The sequence below is a fragment of the Budorcas taxicolor genome, chromosome 3 (assembly GCF_023091745.1).
Source record: "Budorcas taxicolor isolate Tak-1 chromosome 3, Takin1.1, whole genome shotgun sequence".
NCBI lineage: Eukaryota > Metazoa > Chordata > Mammalia > Artiodactyla > Bovidae > Budorcas > Budorcas taxicolor.
Genome location: NC_068912.1, coordinates 66,596,433 through 66,620,235, shown reverse-complemented (window position 1 = coordinate 66,620,235; position 23,803 = coordinate 66,596,433). Strand labels below are relative to the sequence as shown.

Genomic DNA, 23,803 nt, shown 5'->3' with positions numbered 1-23,803 from the left:
TTTGCCATTGTGCTGTAACTCAGTTCAGTAGCCATTTATTTAGTATTAACTCTGTGGTAGATACCAGGATACAAAGATGAATGTACCATGAACATAAGTTCCCACGGGAGTGTAGAGTCTCTTTAGAGAGGTGGACGTGTAAACATAGACTTTAAGTGAACACTTCCATAGACTGTAGGTTATGGATGAGGCCTATCAGTGTGTTAGTGGAGAGCAATTCACCTTAAGAATCTTAAAATTATTCAGATTGTTTAGCTGAGAAACCATGTTTCTAGATTTTTTTCCCAAGGAAATGAGATTCAAAGATTTATATATACAAACTATTCACAGTAGCATTTTTAATAATAGTGAAAAACTGAAAATAGTGTAATGCCGAATTATGGAATATCCATAATTTGAAATATTATAGTGCCATAAACACGCTTCCAATGTTTTTAATGACATGGGAACATAAGTTAAGTGAAATGAGTATACAGAGTATGTGCTTGTAATCTTGTAATGAAGTAAAACCTGTATGTGGTGTATTACGTGAGTATTTAAGCTGAGGGGGAAAAGGCTAGATATAAATACACTAATATGTAAGCAGTGGTGATCACTAAATTAGGGATTTATGAATAATTTGTTTTATGCTGAGACTTAAAATTTTTTATCTAAAGAGAAGGTTGCAAAGTGATCATCTATTTATAATCTTTTCTACTTGAGACAGTTTAAAAAATTATATATGGCCAATTTTATCTTAGAATTATTTCATTTTTATGGTAGATTCTTAGATATTACTGCTGTCCTTTTTCATATTAATAATATCACACATCTGTTATTGATGTGTGGATTCAAGCTCTAGTATGGAAAGCTTAGGTATTCCAACACCCTTTTCCCTAAACTTTGATTCTGCCTTCTTTAAAGCTGTACAGACCATAATCTTTCATCCTCTCAAGATTTTTCTGTATATGTGTATTTTAGCTATTGCTTACAGTATCATCTCCTGAGTTCACAGTTTTGCTTATATTTTTATAGTTGTAATTTGCAACACACAAAATATATCTACTCGTTTTATGAAGTAGCTATTTTGTCTGCTTTTTATGGATTGTTATAGACAGGGTTATCTTTTTTTTTTCCCCAGCTTTATTGAGATAACATGAAGATAACATAAACTTATAACATGAAGTTTAAGCTGTACAGAGCAATGATTTGAAACATATATTTGGAATAATTACCACAATAAGGCTAGTTATCACCTCCAGCACCTCACATGATTACCTTTTTTCTTTGTGGTATGAAGATTTGCTCTCTTAGCAGCTTCCAAGCATATGATACAGTACTATTAACTAGAGTAACGATTCTGTACATTACATCCCTGGGACTTACTCATCTTCTAACTGGTAGTTTGTACCCTTTGATCAGCATTTCCCCAATTTTTTCTACATCCTGCTCCTGGTAACCACCATTCTGATCCTCTGTTTCTATGAGTTTGGCTTTTTAGATCAAAATTCTGTGATACCATACAGTACAGTTGACCTTGGCACTACATAGGTTTGAACTGTGTAGATGCACTTATACATGGATTTTTTTTTCAGTAAATACATACTGCATCATCTGCAGTTGGTTGAATCCAAGGATGTGCAACTGTGAATACTAAGTGCCAACTATGGGACTTGAGCATCTGAAGACTTTGGTATCTGAAGCAGGTCCTGAAAAAGGAAATGGGGGGGATGACTATTTCAACCACAGATGGGGTCAATTCCCCTAACCCCCACATTGTTCAAGGGTGAACTCTATTTGTCCTTCTCTGTCTTATTGCACTTTACATAATGCCTTCTAGATCCTGCCCCATACATATTGTCACAAATGGCAAGATTTCTTTCTCATGGATGAATGATATTTGATTGACTATACATACATTTATGTATACCATGTCTTCGTTATCCGCCGCTCATCAATTGATGTACACCTGAGTTGTTTCCATTTTTTCACTATTGTGAATAATGTTGCAATGAACATGAGAGTGCAGATATCTCAAGATAGTGATTTCATTTCCTTTTGATACATACCCAGAAGTAGGATGCTGAATCATGTGGTTTAAGCTACAAAGGTTTGATACATTACAGAAACAAAATGCATGAATACCACAGGAAGGGCTCACTATCGGCGAAACCTCCTAGGAATGCTTCTAAGTATAAATGTATGATCTCAGAATGTGAATGTTCCAAGATCAATTCCTTTTTAAGAAATGTTTGTTAAATTATTTTTAATTGCACTTACTATATGCCAAGAACTTAGCAGAAAAAAAAACTGTTTAATGAAGAAAGTTGTTAAGAAAATAAGACCAGAAATCCTTGGTAAGTTTAAACAGTTTGTGATAATTTGAAAGCTTTAATTCAGAATTATCAGAAAGAGTTTTTGCCTAAATATTTAGATTAAAGCAAGTCCTGGCGTAGACTTTTCTCTAAGGTTGGTCAGTCATTTTTGAAAGTGATTAACAAGATTCTCCTATATAAGCTTTACCAGACAGTGGTTTGGAACCAGAGCCTTTTTTCTCTGAAAAGTCTTTTTTTTTTACATTAATACCTTTATTGAGATATAATTCATGTACTATAAAAGTTTACTCTTTTAAACTGTACAGTTGAGTGGTGTTAGAATATTCACAGAGTTGTGCAAACTTTCTAATTCCAGTACATTTTTATCACCTCAGAAGAAACTCCTACCTATTGGTAATCATTTCTTTTTCTCTCCTACCCTACTGTCCGAGGCAATTACCCCTGTACTTTCCATCTTTGTGGATTTGCCTATCCTGAACACTTCATGCTAATAGAATCGTGCAATATGTGATCTGTTGTGTTTGATGTTCTTTTAGCAGAATTCTTAGCAGAATTTTCAAGTTCTGAAAAGTCTTTTTAATCTTAGGGTGCCACTGCATTGAGTACTCTCCTGACTTCCCTGTCTGTTAAAGAGATTATCATTTAATTGTTGTTGTTGTTCACTCAGTGGTGGCCGACTCTTTGCGACCCCATGGACTGCAGCAAACCAGGGCTCCCTGTCCTTCACCAGCTCCTGGAGCTTGCTCAGACTCGTGTCCCTCGAGTTGGTGATGCCATCTAACCATCTTGTCCTCCATCATCATTTAATAGGTAGAAACTAAAATTGCAGAGGGCTGCCCAGGTGGCTCAGTGGTAGAAGAACATGCCTGCCAAGCAGGAGATGCTGGTTTGATCCCTAGTTCAGGAAGATCCCCTGGAGAAGGAAATGGCAACCTATTCTAGTATTCTTGCCTGGGAAATCCCATGGACAGAGGAGCTTGGAGGGCTACAGTCCATGGGGTTGCAAAGAGTGGGACATGACTTAACGACTGAACAAGAACAACAGTATTTTTTAGCTGTAAATTTAGTTTTTCTTAGAATTACCACAATTACCATTGTGTGTCTGTATATAAATTTGCCATATAAGTTGTATGGTTCTCTTTATTTTTAAATTTATTTATTTATTCAGCTGTGTCAGGTCTTAGTTGCAGCATGTGGGATCTTTCAGTGCGTGCAGGGGCTTAGTAACTGTGGCACACAAGCACAGTTCTTCAGTAGGTAGGATCTTAGTTCCCAGACCAGGGATTGAGCCCGTGTCCCCTGCATTGCACAGCACATTCTTAACCACTGAACCACCAGAGAAGTCCCTAGGGTTCTCTTTAAAGAGAAAGTTTTATTTCTTATAATTCAGATCCCTCTAGTCATATTCTAAAATGAAGCTTGGAAAGCTTTTGCTTTACCTCTCTGACTTGATAGCTCTTGTTTATAGCAACCCAGAGTTATCTTATTTCCTCTGGGGTCAATTTTGTCTGTTTATCTTGGGCTTTCACTTTTGTGCTGATAGTTTTCTTTTCAAATTTGAAAGCTTAATTGGTGACTGGATTGATTTTCTCAAGTAGATTGTGTGGGATAACAGCCTTGCTTTATGTTTGTTTCTTCTGGAAGAGGTGAACAGGGAAGGATAACTGGGCTCAGTCTATTTCTTTGAGGTTGTTGATTGGCAGGTATTTCTTTAGGATGAATGATCTGGAGAAGCCCAATCATCAGGGCACAGCTGTATACAGAATAGAAAGGGCTTTACTCTGGCAGATCCATCTCTCACCCTGGCGGACTTACTTTCCCCTGGTGGTTCAAGCAATTTGTTTTGCTTTTTGGCCATGGCACATGGCTTGTGGGATCTTAGTTCCCTGACCCTCAGCAGTGAAAGCATGGAGTCCTAACCATTGGACTGCCAGGGAATTCCTGTTCAAGTAATTTCAAAGAAGAAACGTTCTCTGGTTGCAGATTTGTGTTCCTGTAAGCTGCCTTTCTATTCCATGGCAGAAAGCAGAATAAGATATAGGACAGCTACAGTTATTTGGACACAGACTTCCATTTAAACTCCCACTTTCAGTCCCTCTTCTTCAGTCCTGCCCTCACACCTGCTCACTGTGGGCCTGGTGCTCCTCTTTGACTATGTCTTCTCTTGAACTTGGGTTTCCCTTGTGGCTCAGCTGGTAAAGAATCTGCCTGCAATGTAGGAGACCTGGGTTTGATCCCTGGGTTGGGAAGATCCCCTGGAGAAGGGAAAAGCTGCCCGCTCCAGTATTCTGGCCTGGAGAATTCCATGGACTGCATAGTCCATGGGGTCGCAAAGAATTGGACACAGTTGAGCAACTTTCACTCACTCTCTTGAACTTATTCAGGACTATGGCTTCCTCATCTCTTTCATCTGTCAACACACTTCCATTTGCTTTCCAGTTTTTGGAAGTCTGTGTATCTCCCCATTATTACATTAGTAACTTGTTGCTATATAATAAACTACCCAAAACTTTTTGTCCTAAAACCAATAAAATCCAGGTGTGGACTGGGGGCTGGTACCAAGACTGTAGGTCTGTCCCAGGTCTCAGGAGTGTGTCTTAAAGGGCAGGACCATGTGCTCCAATTTGGAGGTTAATTGCCAGAGTCCTCAGTTTCCTAGGGATTAAATCAGCTAGGGGGCATGTGTCTTTTTGTTAGTCTATATTAGAGCCTTCTATATATCCTGGGGGTTCCCCAGTTGGGATTTAATAGAGGCTCAAGCATTTTAGGAGTCTCCTTCTTAAAATCCAACGCTTATGGGGTAGTTTTCTGGAGGTCATGGGCCTTAGGGTTAGTCCTGTGAGAACTACGTCCTGAGCACTAATCCAAAAGGCCCGTTGTTTTGGTATTAAATTCTAAAGTCACGTATATTAGATAAGAAATGACTCCTGGACTGAGCATGCCTACCAAAGGCAGCAGACATCATTTTTCAAAATAGAAAGAGGGTCCTGCTTCAAGAAACCATCAAGGAGAGGCTCTCACAATACAAGAACAATGGTCTGGACTTCTAGGCACCCAGACAGCCATTGAGGGCACCTACACTGACAAGAAATGTCCCTTTACTGATAATATCTCCATCTGAGGGCAGATCCTGTCTGGTGTGGTGACTAAGACGAAGATGCAGAGGACCATCTTCATCCCCTGAGATACCTCTGTTATATCCAAAAATACAGAAAAACATGTCCGTTCACCTGTTGCTCTATGTCAGGGGTGTCCAGGTTGGTGACATTGTCACAATGGGTAAGGCTGCCCTCTGAGCAAGATTTTGTGAGTTAGCATGCTTAAGGTCACCAAGGTTGCCAGCGCCAAGAAGTGATTCCAAAAATCCTGATACTGGACACCTGCCCGCTCCCCCAGTTATTTCCCATTCAACAGTAACAGCGATAGCAAACATTTATTATCTCATTGTTCTGAGAACCAAGAGTCTGGAAATGGTTTATCTGGGTGGTTTTGACTTGAGGTCTTCTGTACGCTGTAGTCAAGTATGTTGGCTGGGGCTGTAGTCATCTGAAGATTGACTGGAGCTAGAGAATCTGCCCGAAGATTACTTAGATAAATGGCATGCTGGTGCTACCTTTTGGTAGGAAACCTATGTTTTTTATGGTTTTATGGACTTTTCAATAGGACTGCTTGAGCATTTTCATAACATGGCACCTGGTTTCCACAAGAAAGAGTGAGGCAGAAGCAGTGATTGTTTTGATGTAGCCTCAGAAATCACACGCCATTATTTCTATCTGTTATTGGTACCCAGGTTAGCCCTCTTCAACATAAGATGCAGTATGAAGTACCAGGAAGAGAGAATGATCATGAGTGGCATTTTATCTTTTATTTTATAATTTAAAAATGTTTGTTTATTTGGTGGCATTGGATCTTAGTTGCAGCATGCAAGATCTTTCATTGTGGTCACATGTACATGGTACTCAGACTTGGTTGCCCCATCGTATGGGGATCTTAGTTCTGCGACTAGAGATCGAACCTGTGTCCCCTGCACTGGAAGGCAAATTCTTAACCACTGGACCACCAGGGAAGTCTCATGAGTGCCATTTTAGAAGGCAGTTATTGTAAGTTTATTTCCTTTTTTTTTTTTCTTTTTTATTAGTGAGATAGGGGATATAGTCATCCTGCTTTCTTTATAGGTCCTATTTATAATTTTAGGTGGTTATTCTGAAAGGAAAATGTAAATGTTAAAAATAGTCTATATTAAAATTGAACTTAGCCTATTTTATGATCCAACTTATAATAGTTTTGGGACTTTGCCAGAACTCTGGAAATAAAAGCAAAAATAAACAAATGGGATCTAATTAAAATTAAAAGCTTCTGCACAACAAAGGAAAATATAAGCAAGGTGAAAAGACAGCCTTCTGAATGGGAGAAAATAATAGCAAATGAAGCAACTGACAAACAACTAATCTCAAAAATATACAAGCAACTTATGCAGCTCAATTCCAGAAAAATAAATGACCCAATCAAAAAATGGGCCAAAGAACTAAATAGACATTTCTCCAAAGAAGACATACGGATGGCTAACAAACACATGAAAAGATGCTCAACATCACTCATTATTAGAGAAATGCAAATCAAAACCACAATGAGGTACCACTTCACACCAGTCAGAATGGCTGCGATCCAAAAATCTGCAAGCAATAAATGCTGGAGAGGATGTGGAGAAAAGGGAACCCTCCTACACTGTTGGTGGGAATGCAAACTAGTACAGCCACTATGGAGAACAGTGTGGAGATTCCTTAAAAAATTGCAAATAGAACTCCCTTATGACCCAGCAATCCCACTGCTGGGCATACACACCGAGGAAACCAGAACTGAAAGAGACACATGTACCCCAATGTTCATCGCAGCACTGTTTATAATAGCCAGGACATGGAAACAACCTAGATGTCCATCAGCAGATGAATGGATAAGAAAGCAGTGGTACATATACACAATGGAGTATTACTCAGCCGTTAAAAAGAATTCATTTGATTCAGTTCTGATGAGATGGATGAAACTGGAGCCGATTATACAGAGTGAAGTAAGCCAGAAAGAAAAACACCAATACAGTATACTAACACATATATATGGAATTTAGAAAGATGGCAATGACGACCCTGTATGCAAGACAGGAAAAAAGACACAGCTGTGTATAACGGACTTTTGGACTCAGAGGGAGAGGGAGAGGGTGGGATGATTTGGGAGAATGGCATTCTATCATGTATACTATCATGTAAGAATTGAATTGCCAGTCTATGTCTGATGCAGGATACAGCATGCTTGGGGCTGGTGCACGGGGATGACCCACAGAGATGTTATGGGGAGGGCGGTGGGAGGGGGGTTCATGTTTGGGAACACATGTAAGAATTAAAGATTAAAAAAAATTAATTAATTAAAAAAATAGTTTTGGGACTTTGGACATTTCTTTCATGGTTGTTCAGAGGCTTTTAAAAATATTAGGGCTTTTAAAAATATTAATTACTTCACATTCAGCAAAGTCATTGCTTGCCAAAGAAGATAAGGCCCAGTCTCTCTTGCATCTCTTGGAAGGCACAGGGGAAGTAATTTGAGATCTTAAATAACTTAGAAATGAAGGGCATTTCAAGTTTCAGCTAGCAAATAAAAGAACCCTTTTTCATGGTGAATTACATGTTTCCATATGTGGGGATTAAACTGTGTTACTGACTTCTGCTTCTGAAGTAACATCTCAGCTCTAGTAAAATGTTAACCTTTTTCTGCAACCTTTTAAAGTTTTTAAGAATTTTGTCCAAAAAAATCTTACTATAAGATATACTCTAAATGAGAATTTAAGCCATCATTTAGTGATTTGGTTTAAAAAAATTCAATCCTAATTTAATTTAGGATTTAAATTAGTAAATTCTGCATTGTCATTGTCTCTTAGGAAGAGTTGATGATAATGTTAGCTAGTGTCAGATCTTCAATGTGACGTATTTTCACAGCTGCAAGCTTATTTTAAGAGACTTATTTACACAGTCATGTCAGCCAAACCAACAAATAAGCAAGATAGACTAATAAATCAAAACTTGATTCTGGAATCTCTTATTGTTGGTTTTGTTCACTTCTTATTAGTATAAAGTATTTTATGTAGCAAATTTAATTGGAGCCCTAGTTTCCTCTGTAGGATTTTTTCTACTGGTAGATCCTATTTGTTTCAACAGTGATACAAAGCATTAAACTATTTACTATCTAAAGAATTCCCACACTAATTTTTTAAACTGTTATCTTTCTTTTTAACCTTAAAAACACGTTTCCTTTAGCATAATCTATTTTCTGTAAAATATAAAGGGAAATATTAGTTAAAGCTGACAGTATGTAGAGTCAGATATTGTCATTTCTGTCTACTTTTTTTTTTTTTGCCTCTGGACTAATAGACATATATATATATATATATATATATATATATATATATATATATATACACACACACACACACACTATCCTAAATAATGCTGACACTTTAACTACTCCTTTGGATTTTTGGATAAGGCTGATAGTAGAGTACATATCGTTTGATATTTAAAAGTACATATAAGCTCTGGAATAAATGCCTGGTTATAAGTTCTGCCATTTAGTAGTGGGCCTTGGGGCAAGTTCCTGCTAATCTAAATCTCTGTTTCTTTGCCTCTGAAATGTAGATAGTAATTTGTTGTTCAGTTGCTCAGTCGGTCCAGTTCTTTGTGACCCCATGGACTGACTGCAGCACGCTAGGCTTCCCTGTCCCTCACCATCCCCCAAAGTTTGCTCAAACTCAAATCCACTGAGTCAGTGATGCCATCCAACCATCTCATCCTCTGTTGTCCCCTTCTCCTCCTGTCCTCAGTCTTTCCCAGCATCAGAGTCTTTTCCAGTGAGTCAGCTCTTCGCATCAGGTGGTCAAAGTGTTGGAGTTTCAGTTTCAGCATCAGTCCTTCCAGTGAATATTCAGGGTCGATTTCCTTTAGGATTGACTGGTTTGATCTCCTTGCTGTCCAAGGATTCTCAAAAAAGCCTTCCTCCTTTATCAGTGGTTGTAAAGAAGTGAGATAGTTGAATATTTAGCACAGCATTTAGCATAGCACACTGGGTGGAAATGAAGTGCCAGAACTATAGCATGGAGAAACACTTCTGAAATAGTAGGGTAAAAGCTTCCAAAGATCTCCTCCACAAAAGCAATGAAAACTCTGGCAAAAATTGTCAGAAATTTTAAGAACTCTGAAAATTAAACACTTGTAAAAATTCAGAGAGCATTTATTTAAGGACAATGGCTGAATCTCCATGGGAAGAGTGAACTTTGTAAATCTTTTCTTTAACTGTTAAAAATTTTTGGCTCTGCTCAGTCTTTGTTGCTGCCTGAGGCTTTCTCTAGTTGTGGTGAGTGGGAGGTTGCAGTGCATGGGCCTCTCATTATGGTGGCTTTACTTGTTGCAGATCACAGGCTCTAGGGTGTGCAGGCTTCAGTACTTGTGGCCCATGGGCCCAGTAGTTGCAGCTCACCAGCTCTAGAGCTCAGGCACAGTAGTTGTGGGTCAGCTGCCTTTTAGCATGTGGAATCCTCTTGGACCAGGGGTCAAACCTGTGTCCCTTGCGTTGGCAGGTGGACTCTCAACCACTGGGATCACCAGGGAACGCCACACTGTAAACTTTTAACTTGTTCGTTTTCCATCCCTCTCTCCAGAGGAGTCTTGAAAACCAACAGGTTCACCACTGTGGTGACTGTGAAAATCAAGGGCTCAGCAGCCACTGGAAGAAACTTAATAGCTTTGGAGCCTCCCAAAAGTCCCATCACTAGAGAATTGTCACCATTTAACCTGTATGGCAGCTTCTTGCAAAGCTCCGTTCTAAGGATTTGTCTTCATTTGACCAGACTTAGAGCTTGCTATGTACAAAGTTTCTATCCCTAAAATCTTGTTGAAAAATATCAGCGGGAATTAACACTGCAGCTGCTTGAAGTGGTAATACCATCAGAGCTAGTAAGAAGGTGAACAAAAAACTTAAAGGAAAAATTGGGCAATGAGCTTTGAAAAGCTCCAGCATATTCCTGAGAATCTAGAAGGCCACAAGCATGTGCGGGGCTATGCCTGTGTCCAGGGAAGACCTTAGAAATCCCTAACCTCTCACCTCTGGCCAACCTTCATGTTCTGCACAAAACAAAACTTAAGATGGACAAAAGAAAAAAAAAGCAATTAATTGGTGTTTATCAGAAGTAGAAACTTTTGTGCTCTAAAGGACACCAACAGGAAAGTGAGAAGGTAGTAGAATGGGAGAAAATATTTGTAAACCATGTAGCTGATAAAGGTCTTATATCCAGAATATATAAAGAACTGTTGTAACACAGCAGTAAGTGGACAAATAACCTAACTTAAAAATGGGCCAGGGATTTCAATAGATATTTTTCCAAAGAAGATACACAAGGGCCAATAAGGATATGAAAGATATTGCACATCATTAGTCATTAGAGAAATTTAAACCACTTCACACCCACTAGGGTGGCTATAATAAAACAAGATGGACAATAACAATTGTTGACAGAGGTGTGGAAAAATTTAAATCATTATACATTGCTAATGGGAATGGAAAATGGTGCAGCCACTTTGCAAAAACAGTTTCCTCAAAAAGTTAAACACAAAGTTACCATTTGACACTTCCATTTTTTAGTTATATACTCAAGGGAATTGAAAATATAAAAAACTTGTTCAGTTCAGTCGCTCAGTCGTGTCCAACTCTTTGTGACCCCATGGACTGCAGCACGCCAGGCTTCCCTGTCCATCACCAACTCTTGGAGCCTACTCAAACCCATGTCCATTGAGTCGGTGATGCCATCCAACCATCTCATCCTCTGTCGTTCCCTTCTCCTCCCGCCTTCCATCTTTCCCAGCATCAGGGTCTTTTCCAGTGAGTCGGTTCTTCACATCAGGTGGCCAAAGTATTGGAGTTTCAGCTTCAGGATCAGTGCTTCCAATGAATATTCAGGACTGAAAAAAACTTGTGCATAAATGTTTAAAGCAGTCTTATTCATGACTATCAAAAAGTGGAAAAAACCCACAAGTCTGTCAGCTGTGGAAAGGATAAACAAAATGTGATATACTCAACACAGTTCAGTCATAAAAAAGGATGGAGTACTGTTATATGCTTCCTTATAGGTGAACCTTGGAAACATGATGCTACATGAAAGAAACCAAATGCAAAATGCTGCATGTACTTAAATCTGTCTATATCTCCAGAGTGGAAACTCCACAGACACTGAAAAATTATTGGTTCCCAGAGCCTGGAGAGAAGGGGGATGGGGAGTGATTGCTAACAGGCAGAGGGTTTCTTGTTGGCATAGCATAAAAATATTTTGAAATTGCAAAGTGGTGTTGATTGCATAACCCAGTGAATGTACTAAAAACCACTGAATTGCATACTTAAATGGGTGAATTTTATAGTATGTGAATTATATCTCAATAAGGTGTAGTTTATTTTATTTTTAAAAACCAAAAACTCCTACAGCATTCTATTTAAGTGGATCACCTGGTATTGAAAAATAAAATTGCTCTGGAGTTTTCCTGCTTAGCTGGCAACTCTGTAGTGTTTACAGTTATTTTTTAATGAACTGTCAGAAGGCTGAAGTTCCATTTGTAGAGTTGTTATGCTAGCCAGAGTACATGACTATTTTTCAGTTATACAAATGTTAATCAAAGATACACATAAGAAAAAAAATTCCCTAGAATTCACCAAGTTGAGATTATTACAGTATTTTTGTAGAAAGTTTTACTTAATATACAATCATGAGTTATAATACTTTAAAGCATTCTTTGGATGATAAAAAGTTCTCTTTTTTTTCCAGTGCTTCATCATCAATTATTATTGTTGATGAGCTGTGAAATACTGCTTTTCTGTACACTCTGTGAATTTAAGTAGTTGGATTCAAAATAAACTAAGCTTGTTATAAAGTTTTACTCCTTACAACTGAATTTTGAAATAAAACGAATTCAGATTTTACTAGCTGTAAAATCTTGCTGAATTATTTTCATATTTTAATCAGATTGAGTATATTAGTAAGATCCTATTTTTTATTTTTTATAATTTTTCATCCTGTATCAGTGTAGTCTGTGTTAACACACTGTATTCTTAGCTTGCAGAGCACAAAGAAGTGCGGCATACCTACAGCCTGGAGTCCCTTTGCCACTGCCCTTTTTACGAAGAGGCCATGCGCTTAGTTGAAGAAGGAAAAATTTACTCGAGAGTGCTTAGGTATCATGCTTATGTTTATGAAAAATATTAAGATGCTGTTGATATGTTTCCTGATATTTGTTTAAAATATTTATGAGAATAGGGGGAAAATGTTTTTAGGCTCAACACAATTTTTTAATGTATTTTGTCAGTATTGAAAAGACATGTGTTTTTTATTAAGGTCCTGAGGTTAAGCCTTATTCCAAACTTGTAGTAGTAGGCTTGATCTTAAATGCACTTTAACAGTTGTCTCCCCTGTTTATTACTTAGAACTGAAATGTTGGAGTGCCTAGGAGACAGTGATTTTCTTGCCAAACTTCACTGTATTCGACAGGCTTTTCAGGTATTTTTTTTTTTAACATTAAGTGACTTCATCCAGCCACTCATCCCCACCCTCATGCTATAGAGTCCAGGTGAATATAAACAGGACAGCTCTTTGCTCTTTATTATCCTTATTTGTAATGGCAAATAAAAAGTACTGTTTATTTTTCCTCCCTGCTGTCTCCCGTCATTTGTCTTCATTTGTCATCCTCTCCTGTAACTTCCTGGGTCTACCACATTTTGTCACAATACAATATTTTGATGCTAGAGATGTGTCTGTACAAATAACTGCTTAGAATATAAGTCCTTTTTCTTATTATCAATTAGTATGTGTTCTAGAATGTTTTTCACTTGACTCAGTTGTAAAACCACCAATTTCCTAAGGTAAAATAAGGTCGTTTAACAACAAAATTCTCTTTATTTTTCTGTTCTAGAGTTGTGTAGTTATTTCAAATTTTTCACATATTAAATTGAACAAATTTAAATTCAGATTTATCTCCCTTTAATCTTTTAAAATTTTCTGTTCAAGAGCTCTTTTTATTCTAGTTACTTAGGGACTTTTTAATTCCTGTGGTGTACCTGCTGAAATAGTACCATATACCATGTATTAACTGTATTAGGGTTATTTGTACATACATGTGCTATAAAGTCAGATATCCATTCAAATTAACTATAGGTTTCCTTTTTTCTTTGGGGATGGATATTTTTCAGGTAATTCTTTCAGAAACAGCCAACAGGATATTCCTTGCTGAGAGTGGAAGGAAAATTTTGTCAGCGTTAATTGTAAAAGCACGAAAGGTAAACTTGTTTTGTTAGCAAGTTTATTTTATTGTTATTATTTCAATTGAACTGATGATTAAAATCATTAAATTTTTAATAGAAGAAAATGTTTTTTTAGATATTTGTAAAAATTCACATACTAAAAATAAATAACCCCCAAAGTATTTCTGCTTGGGTTGATTTATCTTCTGTGTATAAAGTTCATACAGTTTTGAGCAAGTTGATGAATATATTCACAGATTAAAAAATCTGTTAATGTCATGGTAAGAATTATCATTAAATCAGCTATATGGCCACCACTATTATTATTTCTGATACCTCTTTTCTTATGCCTCCCTCAATCCTGTTCAGTAAGAAGGTCCTAGGAAATAGTGTAGATCTCAGAAATCTGGAAATACAAACTGAACTGCCTCTCACTCTTACTCATCTTCGTGGGTCTGAATAAGGCAGAAGCAATGGCAAGAATTTTATTAATACTGTAAGGAACCACTTTTCATTTATGCAGGATGTGTCTAGATGATGGAAAAAAAGAAACCTCAAACAGACTTTCCCTGAGCCATTTGAACACCTGGTTTTCAAACACAATCCCCTTGAACCTCAGTTCCCTCATTTGTATAATAGAATTATATTTATGGTACCCTATTTCAGAGTTCTTACGATGATTAAATAAGTGATAAATAGGAAAACATATTTTAAAAGTGCTATATAAATTTGCAGTTTAGTTGCTAAGTCGTGTCTGACTCTACAGGATACGGTAGCCCTCCAGACTCCTCTTTCCATGGGATTTCCCAGCAAGAATGCTGGAGTGGGTGGCCATTCCATCTCCTGGGGATCTTCTGACCCATGGATTGAACCCACGTCTCCTGCATTGGCAGGCAGATTCTTTACCACTGAGCCACCAGGGAAGCCCAGTATAAATTTAGGATCATATTAACTACTTATAATTTCCAATGTAAATCTTTTTTTAAAAAAACAAACAAACAAAAGAAACAGAATATTTAATAATTATATGAAAAAGTTCCATAGTATTATAGTCAAATAAATTCAAATTAAAATAGCACAATAGGACTTCCCTGACAGTCCAGTGGTTAAGACTCTGAGATTCCAATGCAGGGGGTGTGGGTTCCATATCTGGTCAGGGAACTTAAGATCCCACATGCTACGAGGCCAAAAGATTTTAAAACTAATAATAAACAAAACATAGTAGCCTGTTCCGCCTATCAGATTGCCACCACTAGAAAGACAGTGTTGGTTGCTCAGTCCTGTGTGAATCTTTGTGACCCCATGGACTGGAGCCTGCTAGGCTCCTCTGTCCATGGATTTCTCCAGGCAAGAATACTCGAGTGGGTTGTCATGCCCTTCTCCAGAGGATCTTCCTGACCCAGGGATCGAACCCAGGTCTCCCTCATTGCAGGCAGAAAGACAGTAAACCCAATATAAATCTTTCTTGGCCTTCCCAAGGCTGATAAACCCATTGATTTGAATTAGAGTATGATTTGAACTAGAGTTCCTCCGAAAGGAATAGAACTCTATCAAAAGCGTCACATAGTATCTTCTGTAACCAAGTTTTCATCTTAAGGACTAACCTAAATAAGCACATATATTTGAGTAGTAAGCATTTGCTTATGACATTTTACTTACATTCTTAGTCTTGACTTCTGCAGAATGTTGGACTAACAAAATAAACCAAACAAATATGGCATACCTTGAAAATGTTTTAATTGTTACCTAATAGAATGAAGATCCTACAAGCTTACTTGAAGAGTATATTTACTTTGAGGGTTTGAGCATTGTTATAAAGTTGAGATTAAGATTAAAGTGTGTTTTCTTCTGCAGAATCCAAAGAAGTTTGAAGATGTTTTTGATGAAATGATCTATTTTTTAGAGCAGACTGATCACTGGGATAATACTGAAATGGAACTTGCTGCTAGAGGAGTAAGTCAGATTTTTTATAATATTTATCCCCTTTCATTATTTATATATAATATTTACATAATTTGAGGCCACTGTTTCCTTGTCCTTGTTAAATGACAGTAAAACCAATTTTGTGATGGTGATTATGATACAGTCGTAAACAATAGCAACCACAGTCTTTATACATTAGGGCAACAATTGAAAATAGTATATTTAAAAAAAAACAAAAACCTTTGTTCCTTCTTATGCTTTTTCCTTCCTTCCAAAACTCAATGAGCAGAGCCTTTAGCAGAGTGGTAATGGTAACCTGTGTAAGGGTGGTTTCAGATAGGATAGTGGCAGCTCGGGAGATGGGGGACTGGCTACATATACAGGATCAAACAAAAATAGATATATTGAGAATAATCAGTGAGATTTCTCATGATTAGAGAAGTGAGGTATAAAAAGCTAGGGTTGGAATTGGAGCTATTAGCGTGAATTCATAGTTTACTAAATAGAGAAATAAATAGGAAGGTTTGCATATACGTAAACGTACATAAACTTACTAACTCTATTCACAGAGAGGGTCTGGGAGCAAGAACACCTCAAAGGAAATTATCCCTAACACACAGATCTCGGCTTCTAAGTCCCACTCTCCGCTAAAAGGAACTAGGACTGCTTGGAAATTTGGCTGATTTCAGCGCTAGAATACAAAAAGCATGTGATGAGCCTGGAATATTTTGTTGTAATGGAAGCTTAAAGAATGAGTTTGCAAGGGGCTTTCTCATTGTAAGGCTTTCTTGGCAGAGAAAACAGTAGATGCCGAAACACAGAGGCACAGTCTTCACAGTCCTTCTTTCTCTGGTGTTCCTTCACTCAGTTAAGAACCTCTCAGTATCTAGTTCACACGTGGTATAGCATATAGTACAATACAGTCTGCATGAGTGAGAGAGTAAGAGATTCATAATGTGGTGGAGAAGACAGGCAGATATACCAGTAACTAAATGACAGGCTTCCCCTGTGGCTCAGCTGATAAAGAATATGCCTGCAATGCTGGAGACCTGGGTTCAATCCCTGGGTTGGGAGGATCCCCTAGAGAAGGGAAAGGCTACCCACTCCAGTATTCCGGCCTAGAGAATTCCGAGTCGCAAAGAGTCGGACACAACTGAGTGACTTTCACAAAAATGACAGAGCAGAAAGAGCCTGTAGATACCATAATAAAAGCATGGACAAAGGACTCCTAGAACAGAGTGGAGGGAGAGATTAATTTCACCTGATGGGATCTAGGAAGGAACAACTAACACGTGAATTACAGTTTTTGGTTGTGAGTTGTTTTCAGTGTTGTCTCTCCTCTTTTAACCTGATTCAACTAAAAACGCGCTGCTGTTGCCATATATGAAGCCCTCACTCAGACTTTATTTCAGCTCTCTGTAATAATAATTTCTATTTAACTTACAATTTAATACAGGTACAAAATCTAAACTTTTATGATGTTGTTTTGGATTTTATATTAATGGATTCCTTTGAAGATTTAGAAAACCCACCTACATCCATACAGAATGTAGTAAATAATCGCTGGCTAAACTCCTCCTTCAAAGAAACTGTAAGTGATGGTTCACGTTTCTCAACATTTAAATTTGATAAAAAAGTAGTCAGAGCTGAGAAGATGAATAAGATTAATATATATAAATATATGTCTGCCTGTAGAATGACTGTTATGGAAACTGAGCTCATCCTTTGATATTGGGATCAGATGTGTATGATATATAACATATGAAAGTGAAATTTTCCTTTGGGCTCGTCTATCAGTCCCTGCCTTGACTTTGAGGACCCAGTATTTCTTTAGATCTCAAAAAACACGGGTTTCAAACTAGGTCAGGCCTAACAAAAAATTGTAATTGAAATGACTCTATGGCTAAATAAAAATGTAGCAGTTTCAGTGAAAAGATGATATATATTTTTTTGGAGGAAAATACAGAGCTGCTTGTTCCCAAATACTATAAAAAATTCAAGTAGAAGGGAATCCCCTGGTGGTCCAGTGGTTAGGATTCCACACTCTCAGTGCCAGAAGGCCTAGGTTCAATCCCTGGTCAAGGAATGAAGAACCCCAGGCATGGACTTGCAAACCCCTCCCCCCTACACACACACAAAGATGATTAAGGTAGAAAAAAATAAGAATGTGCAAAAATAAAATGGGTTTAAACTGTATTGTATGCTTTGGATATTTTTAGTTTCTGTTGTTTTTTGTACTCAGATTTCTATTTCACTTTTTTTTTTTGTTGGGCTGAAGTGTGTACCTTGAAGTAGGTGGAATTAGTGAAAGTTTAAATCTTTAGAAAACTAAAAAAAGTTTCAATTGGGTATTTCACAGTTATTTTGGAAATGCCTGATACTACATTTTAAAGCATTTTTTCATAAATCCACTTTTCCCTCAAAGTATGTTTTAACCATAAAAGGTGGATGTTCTCCATTTCTGTAACTGCTTTGGGACAGTGACCTTGATCAAAGTTAGGTCATGCCACAGTAGGGTCAGTTTTCTTCAGAATCCACTTGGGTGTTTTAGTTCCTGTTATTAGGGATGTCTCTTAGTTCTTTATTTGAATAAAACTTCTGGCTCAACTTATAACTATTTCCAGCACTACTACAATTCTTGAGGAAAAAATGTTACTTGAATTTAATGACTGAGTTCCTTGGCAGCAGAGTTCAGCCTTTCTGTGTCAGTGGCTTTGAATTTAATTTTAAAATTTATAAATACCTTTTCATTAATATTTACAAACAATGGAAAGAACATGAACTAGTTCTTTTTAGTTAATTTTTTAAACAGTTTTGACCTTTTAACTTTGAATTTCTAATAAAAGTCACTCTTTTTTAAATGGAAAGTTCATAAAATTATTCATTTAAATTTTGCTTTTTCTCCTGTGTATATATTTAGGCTGTGGCTTCAAGTTGTTGGTCAGTGTTGAAACAGAAAAGGCAACAGATGAAGGTAAAACGCATCACGTCTTGGACTTCTTCATAATCTGAGGCTCTTGTTGAAGGAGCGTCTGCGTGTTTTCGGCGGGGGATGGCAGCTCATAAGCCCTGTCCTTCAAGCTCGATGAGTGATCTGTTGGCACTGGGTTGGGTTCTCTGGTTTTGAAGTTGGGAACAGAGTTTTTGCTTTATGTTTTTTCACTTAATGATATTACAAGATTTAAAAAATTGTTTAACATAGTGGATGTTATTTTGTGTAATCCCATTGAGAAATGATGATTGATTCTTAAAGCTGCTTTATTTAACTCCAAAAATCACCTCAAAGTCTATATCCTGTGCCCGCACTGCACACCCTCCAGCCCATCTCACCCTCCACACACTGCTCTCGCCACACACTCCTTTGGTAAAGGATGGACTCGAGTGAGACTGGTTCCAAATGCCACTTGTCAGCCATGACCTGGGGCAAGTCTTAACCTTCCTATGCCTTAGTTTCCTCATCTCTAAAGAAGAGCATAGTATCTACCTTGTAGGGTCTTTTGTTAGGATCAAAGTGCTTAGAGTAGTGCTTGGCATAGTACATTATGCAAGTGTTGGTTATCATTATTATTTTTTTATTACTTGCCCACTGACCTATAGTATTTTATCATGTCCATATTTCTAAGCCTGAGCCTTATAACTTTGAGATAGTATTTCTGAGGGCAGTGTGTTTGAACATAGTCCTCACAGTATCTGCAGAGGGGTGCTTGTTACAAATAATTCTGGAGACCATATATTTGAATAATTGTGGTTTAAAAGATGTTGAACAGGGATGTATTGTAAAACATGGGGAATGTAGCTAATATTTTGTAATAACTGTAAGTGTAATGTAACCTTTAAAAATTGCATAAAAAATGAGGGACTTCCCTTGCAGTCCAGTGGTTAAGACTCCATGCTTCCACTGCAGGGGGCACAGGTTCAACCCCTGGTCCAGGGACTAGGACCCTGCATGCCGGGCAGCACAGCCAAAAAAAAGGAAGAAAAAAAATTGTACAAAAAATGATTCCAAAGACCCTGTGTTTTAAACAAGTTCCCCAAAGATGACTAGAAACTCTAATGTTTGAGAAACACTGGTTTAGGGCTGGGGAACAGACTTGTAGACTTGGGTTTGATTTTCATATTCACTGGTGTGATCATAGGTAAGTTACTGTCAGCTGACCTTCAGTTTTCCTACTTGCAAAATGGAATTAATACTTGCCTCATAAAGCTGCTGTAAAGATGAAAGGAGGTAAAACATAAAAATTAAAAGAGTAAATATATAAAAAAAGTAAATATATAAAAGTTTAATAAATAGTAGTATCCATAATAATAGCAATTATTATAGAATATTATTAATAATGTTATTATTATTATACCTAACCTTATTTCTTCTTAATATAAATCTTGTGCCTTGGACTACTGTTCTTCATGTACCCACAGATGCCTATATATTTCACCTCTTGGTGAACTATTTCCTATACCTGGAATGCCATACTCTATCCTCTGTGCTTAAATAATTCTTAACCTACTGTTGAGTTCAGGTTACATTACTCCCTGGTGCCTGTGCTAACTTCTTACCTGTCTGAATTCCTAGTATAGTTAATATAAATATAGGATTCAGAATTTTAATAGATGTAGAACATCTCTTAGACTATTGTCAATGTATCCATGAAAACCTTTTGGCCTTTGCTTAAATTTGTGAGTTAGGATAGCTTTTATAACCCCTCTGAAGTCTCACTTTTTATGAGTGATAATGATGTTAACATGACCTACTTTTTCAGGAACATTTTATTAAATTAAGTAGAACTTAGCTCATTATCTTGAATATAATAGGTACTTAATCAATGTAAATTTTATTTTAGTCTTTTTCGGATAATCTCAGTAAGTGAGTAGAAGTTCTTCAATTCTACTGAACTAGCTAAAACCATGGTAGTCTCATTAATCCTAAAAATTGTACTGCTAAGGAACATTGTAGCATTATTGTTATTGCTTGGTTACAGCACTGTGATTTCTTTTTTATGAGGTGAAAATGTCTTTAAGAAGTAATGTTTTCAGCACATTGAAATTGTTGGATAGATTATGAAAGGTTCCTAAAACATTCTGTGACTCCTAACTGTTCCTTGTAAGTTTATTAGACTGGCTTATCATTGACCCTTGGTCTGTCCTCAAAAAGAGCTGGTCATATGATGGCTAGCAAGCAAATGCAGGAAGGCAAAAATAATTTGTTTCTCCTTTATTTTGCAACAGATCCCAGATGGATTTTTTGCCCACTTTTATGCCATTTGTGAGCAGATCAGCCCTGTCCTAGCCTGGGGCTTTTTGGGTCCTAGAAATTCTCTATATGATTTATGTTGCTTCTTCAAGGTATGTTCAGTCATTGAATCATTTGTTTTTTCTAAATTGAAAAAAAGTTTTACTGTTCCTTTTTGCTTTTGTAGAGGAAAGAATGTTATTTAAATATAAACTTATAAAAGTCATCCATGCCAGTGGAACGGTTTTATATAGATCTGTGCTTTATCCTGGAGAAGAGACAACAGTTCCATTCACCATATCAATTCCTTCTGTAATGGATACATGTTTTCATATGTGTTACAATGTTAAACAAGTTGCTATAGATAATTCTTCATGCCGGACGCTTTTGAAATTTGTAAAACAAATGATACCTATTTTATTGCACATGTAGCAGTTTAAAAATAAGTTCTGGTTCAAAATAATGTGAATGATAAAATCCTAGCTATAAGAAAGAAGATGGGAGTTTAAAATGGTATTCTAATATCAGCAATTTAAATTGACCAAAGCACAAATTGCATCTTGTTGCAGAATTTTCTGCCTGGCACAGTGCCAATAAAAGTATCACTATTTAATAGTCCTTAATTTAGGCTGAGTTTAAAGGAGCAAATAAAAGTAAACATAATCTAATATAAATTTGAAAGTTTTTGATATTTGGAGTTTTGGATGTTTCTCTCTACCTTTCATTTTAAAAATTAAATTATTTTGTTTATGTGCTATTAATGTAGCATTTATGTAAATAGCTTAGGACTTTTTTTTTTTTTTTTAAACTGTCATTGAAAACTCATACATCTTTGATGCATTTACTTGACCTCTCAACTGTAAGGTGGGTGTTTAGTGGGAAAACTTTGGACTGGGAATTGTCTACCCTTAATGGACATTCGTGACTGTGGGCAAATCATGCTTTGTTCTCCTCCTTATCATCTGTGAAATGAGGGTACTGGACAAGTTGATTGCCAACAACCCTTCCCAGATATAAAATCCATTGAAATCTATGATGTGCCTTCTTAGTACTTCTTAACATTTGATTTCTGGAGCTTCCCTAGTAGCTCAGATGTTAAAGCATCCGGCTACAATGCAGGAGAAATGGATTTGATGCCGGAAGATCCCCTGGAGAAGGAAATGGCAACCCACTCCAGTATTCTTGCCTGGAGAATTCCATGGACAGAAGAGCCTGGCAGGCTGTGTGTGAGTGACTAACACACATAACATGTGGTTTTCTGTAGGATAGAAATTAAATATTCCTGTTTGTTTGTTTTCTTGTTGTTGCTCTTTGGAAATACTTTTTTCCATCACAACATAACAACCTGAGACTTAATACTTAGTAGTATACAAGATGCTTAAAATGAGTTTTAGCCCAAGTATTAAGTTACTGAAATGAAATATCCTTCACCATCTTCCACTGATGTGAGACCTGAAATTATTTTTATTTTTCACGTCTTAACTTTTTTTGGCACAGAAAAATAGACATTTGGAATTTATATTTATTGGAAATAGTTTACTCTTCTGTCTTCAAATGGTACCAGTGCTCATAGGTAACACTGAAAACTTCAGTTATTGGGAATGGACTAATAATAGTAGACCCTTACATTTATATAGTGTTCTAGTGTTTACAGGCATTTCTCAGAGAGCTCTTTTTTGGTTGTTGACCGTTACGTCAGCCATGAGTAGTCAAAACAAGTAGTGAAGTGAACGTGAAAGTGAAGTCACTCAGTCGTGTCCGACTCTTTGTGACCCCGTTGACTGTAGCCTACCAAGCTCCTCTGTCCATGGGATTCTCCAGGTAAGAATACTGGAGTGGGTTGCCATTTCCTTCTCCACGGGATCTTCCCGACCCAGGGATTGAACCCGGGTTTCCCACATTGGAGGCAGACGCTTTAACCTCTGAGCCACCAGGGAAGTAACTAGCCCTTATTTTACCGAAAAAGAAAAGACCTTCCAAAAAAGTTGAAACACTTTTCCACTGAGATTTGAAATTAGTAGTGGAAGTGACTCCTAATTCAACATTTGTTACAATATTATTAACTATTTGGATTTAATATAATTTTGGTCTAACAAGTGCCAATTTGTTTTGTGTTCATCTTCCAGAATCAAGTTCTTTTCTTTCTCAAAGACATTTTTGATTTTGAGAAGGTGCGCTATTCCAGTATAGAGTCTCTAGCTGAAGACCTCATGCAGTTGCTTGTTCGCCGCACTGAACTTTTAATGGCCTGTCTTGGAGCTGATGCACTGAGGCATACAAGTAGCTGTTTAAATAGTCATGTTCCTGTTATGCCCAGTGGCCTATTAGAAGCCAAAGTACAATAAGTACCATAAAAATCAGACAGTTTGAGTGTGCTATGAAATATTTTAAGGTAACTGTTAATTTTGTAACATATATTACAGAATTGGTGGATATGGACTCAGGGAGGATTAAAAAAACCTTGTGAAGAATGAGTGATTGTACTGTACTTACACAGAAGTTCTGTCTTTGAATCCCTGTGTAGTGTATCCAAAGTGTCTTTTTACAAGCTTTTAGGTAATAATTGTTGTGAAATGTTGTTTATTTTATAGAAATATTGCTTGAATTGAAACCAGTATGTGGGAATTAATCGATTTGTTGTCTTCAAGCTGTCTGAAATGTCCAGTTTCATTCTCAAAAGCTATGTTTTTATGCTTCACACCTTGAAGATACGTACTTTAGCCAAGACGTTTATGGCCCACACATGCAAGAATATATTACTCCTAGTGTCAATGAACTTAACTTTGCCTGAAAATGTATTTTTAATTGTAAAGTTGTTCGTTGTTTAATCTAGTTTAGGCAGTAGTGGTGTTTAATATGTACGCTTATGTTATTGCTTGTGCATTTGCTTAAGTATTTGAATCAAAGAAATTGTAATGGCTGAGTATTGTTATAAAACATTTAAATGAATTGCCACTGAGAAGTTTACAAGTTTATATTAGATTTACTAAAGTTTCCAAAATATATTACTATTGGTCCC

The 23,803-nt window shown here is 36.9% G+C and overlaps 1 protein-coding gene across 1 annotated transcript in view; it reads left to right on the top strand.

Moving 5' to 3' along the window:
- The window catches only part of MIGA1 (mitoguardin 1), a 72,990-nt gene extending 49,861 nt beyond the window's left edge, over positions 1-23,129 (top strand). Inside the window, exons 9-16 of the mRNA XM_052636978.1 lie at positions 12,454-12,572; positions 12,822-12,894; positions 13,584-13,670; positions 15,489-15,587; positions 17,014-17,148; positions 18,478-18,531; positions 20,781-20,897; positions 22,911-23,129. Coding sequence (XP_052492938.1) covers positions 12,454-12,572; positions 12,822-12,894; positions 13,584-13,670; positions 15,489-15,587; positions 17,014-17,148; positions 18,478-18,531; positions 20,781-20,897; positions 22,911-23,129 — 903 coding nt within the window. The remainder of the gene's footprint in view (positions 1-12,453; positions 12,573-12,821; positions 12,895-13,583; positions 13,671-15,488; positions 15,588-17,013; positions 17,149-18,477; positions 18,532-20,780; positions 20,898-22,910) is intronic.
- The last annotated feature ends 674 nt before the right edge of the window (positions 23,130-23,803 follow it).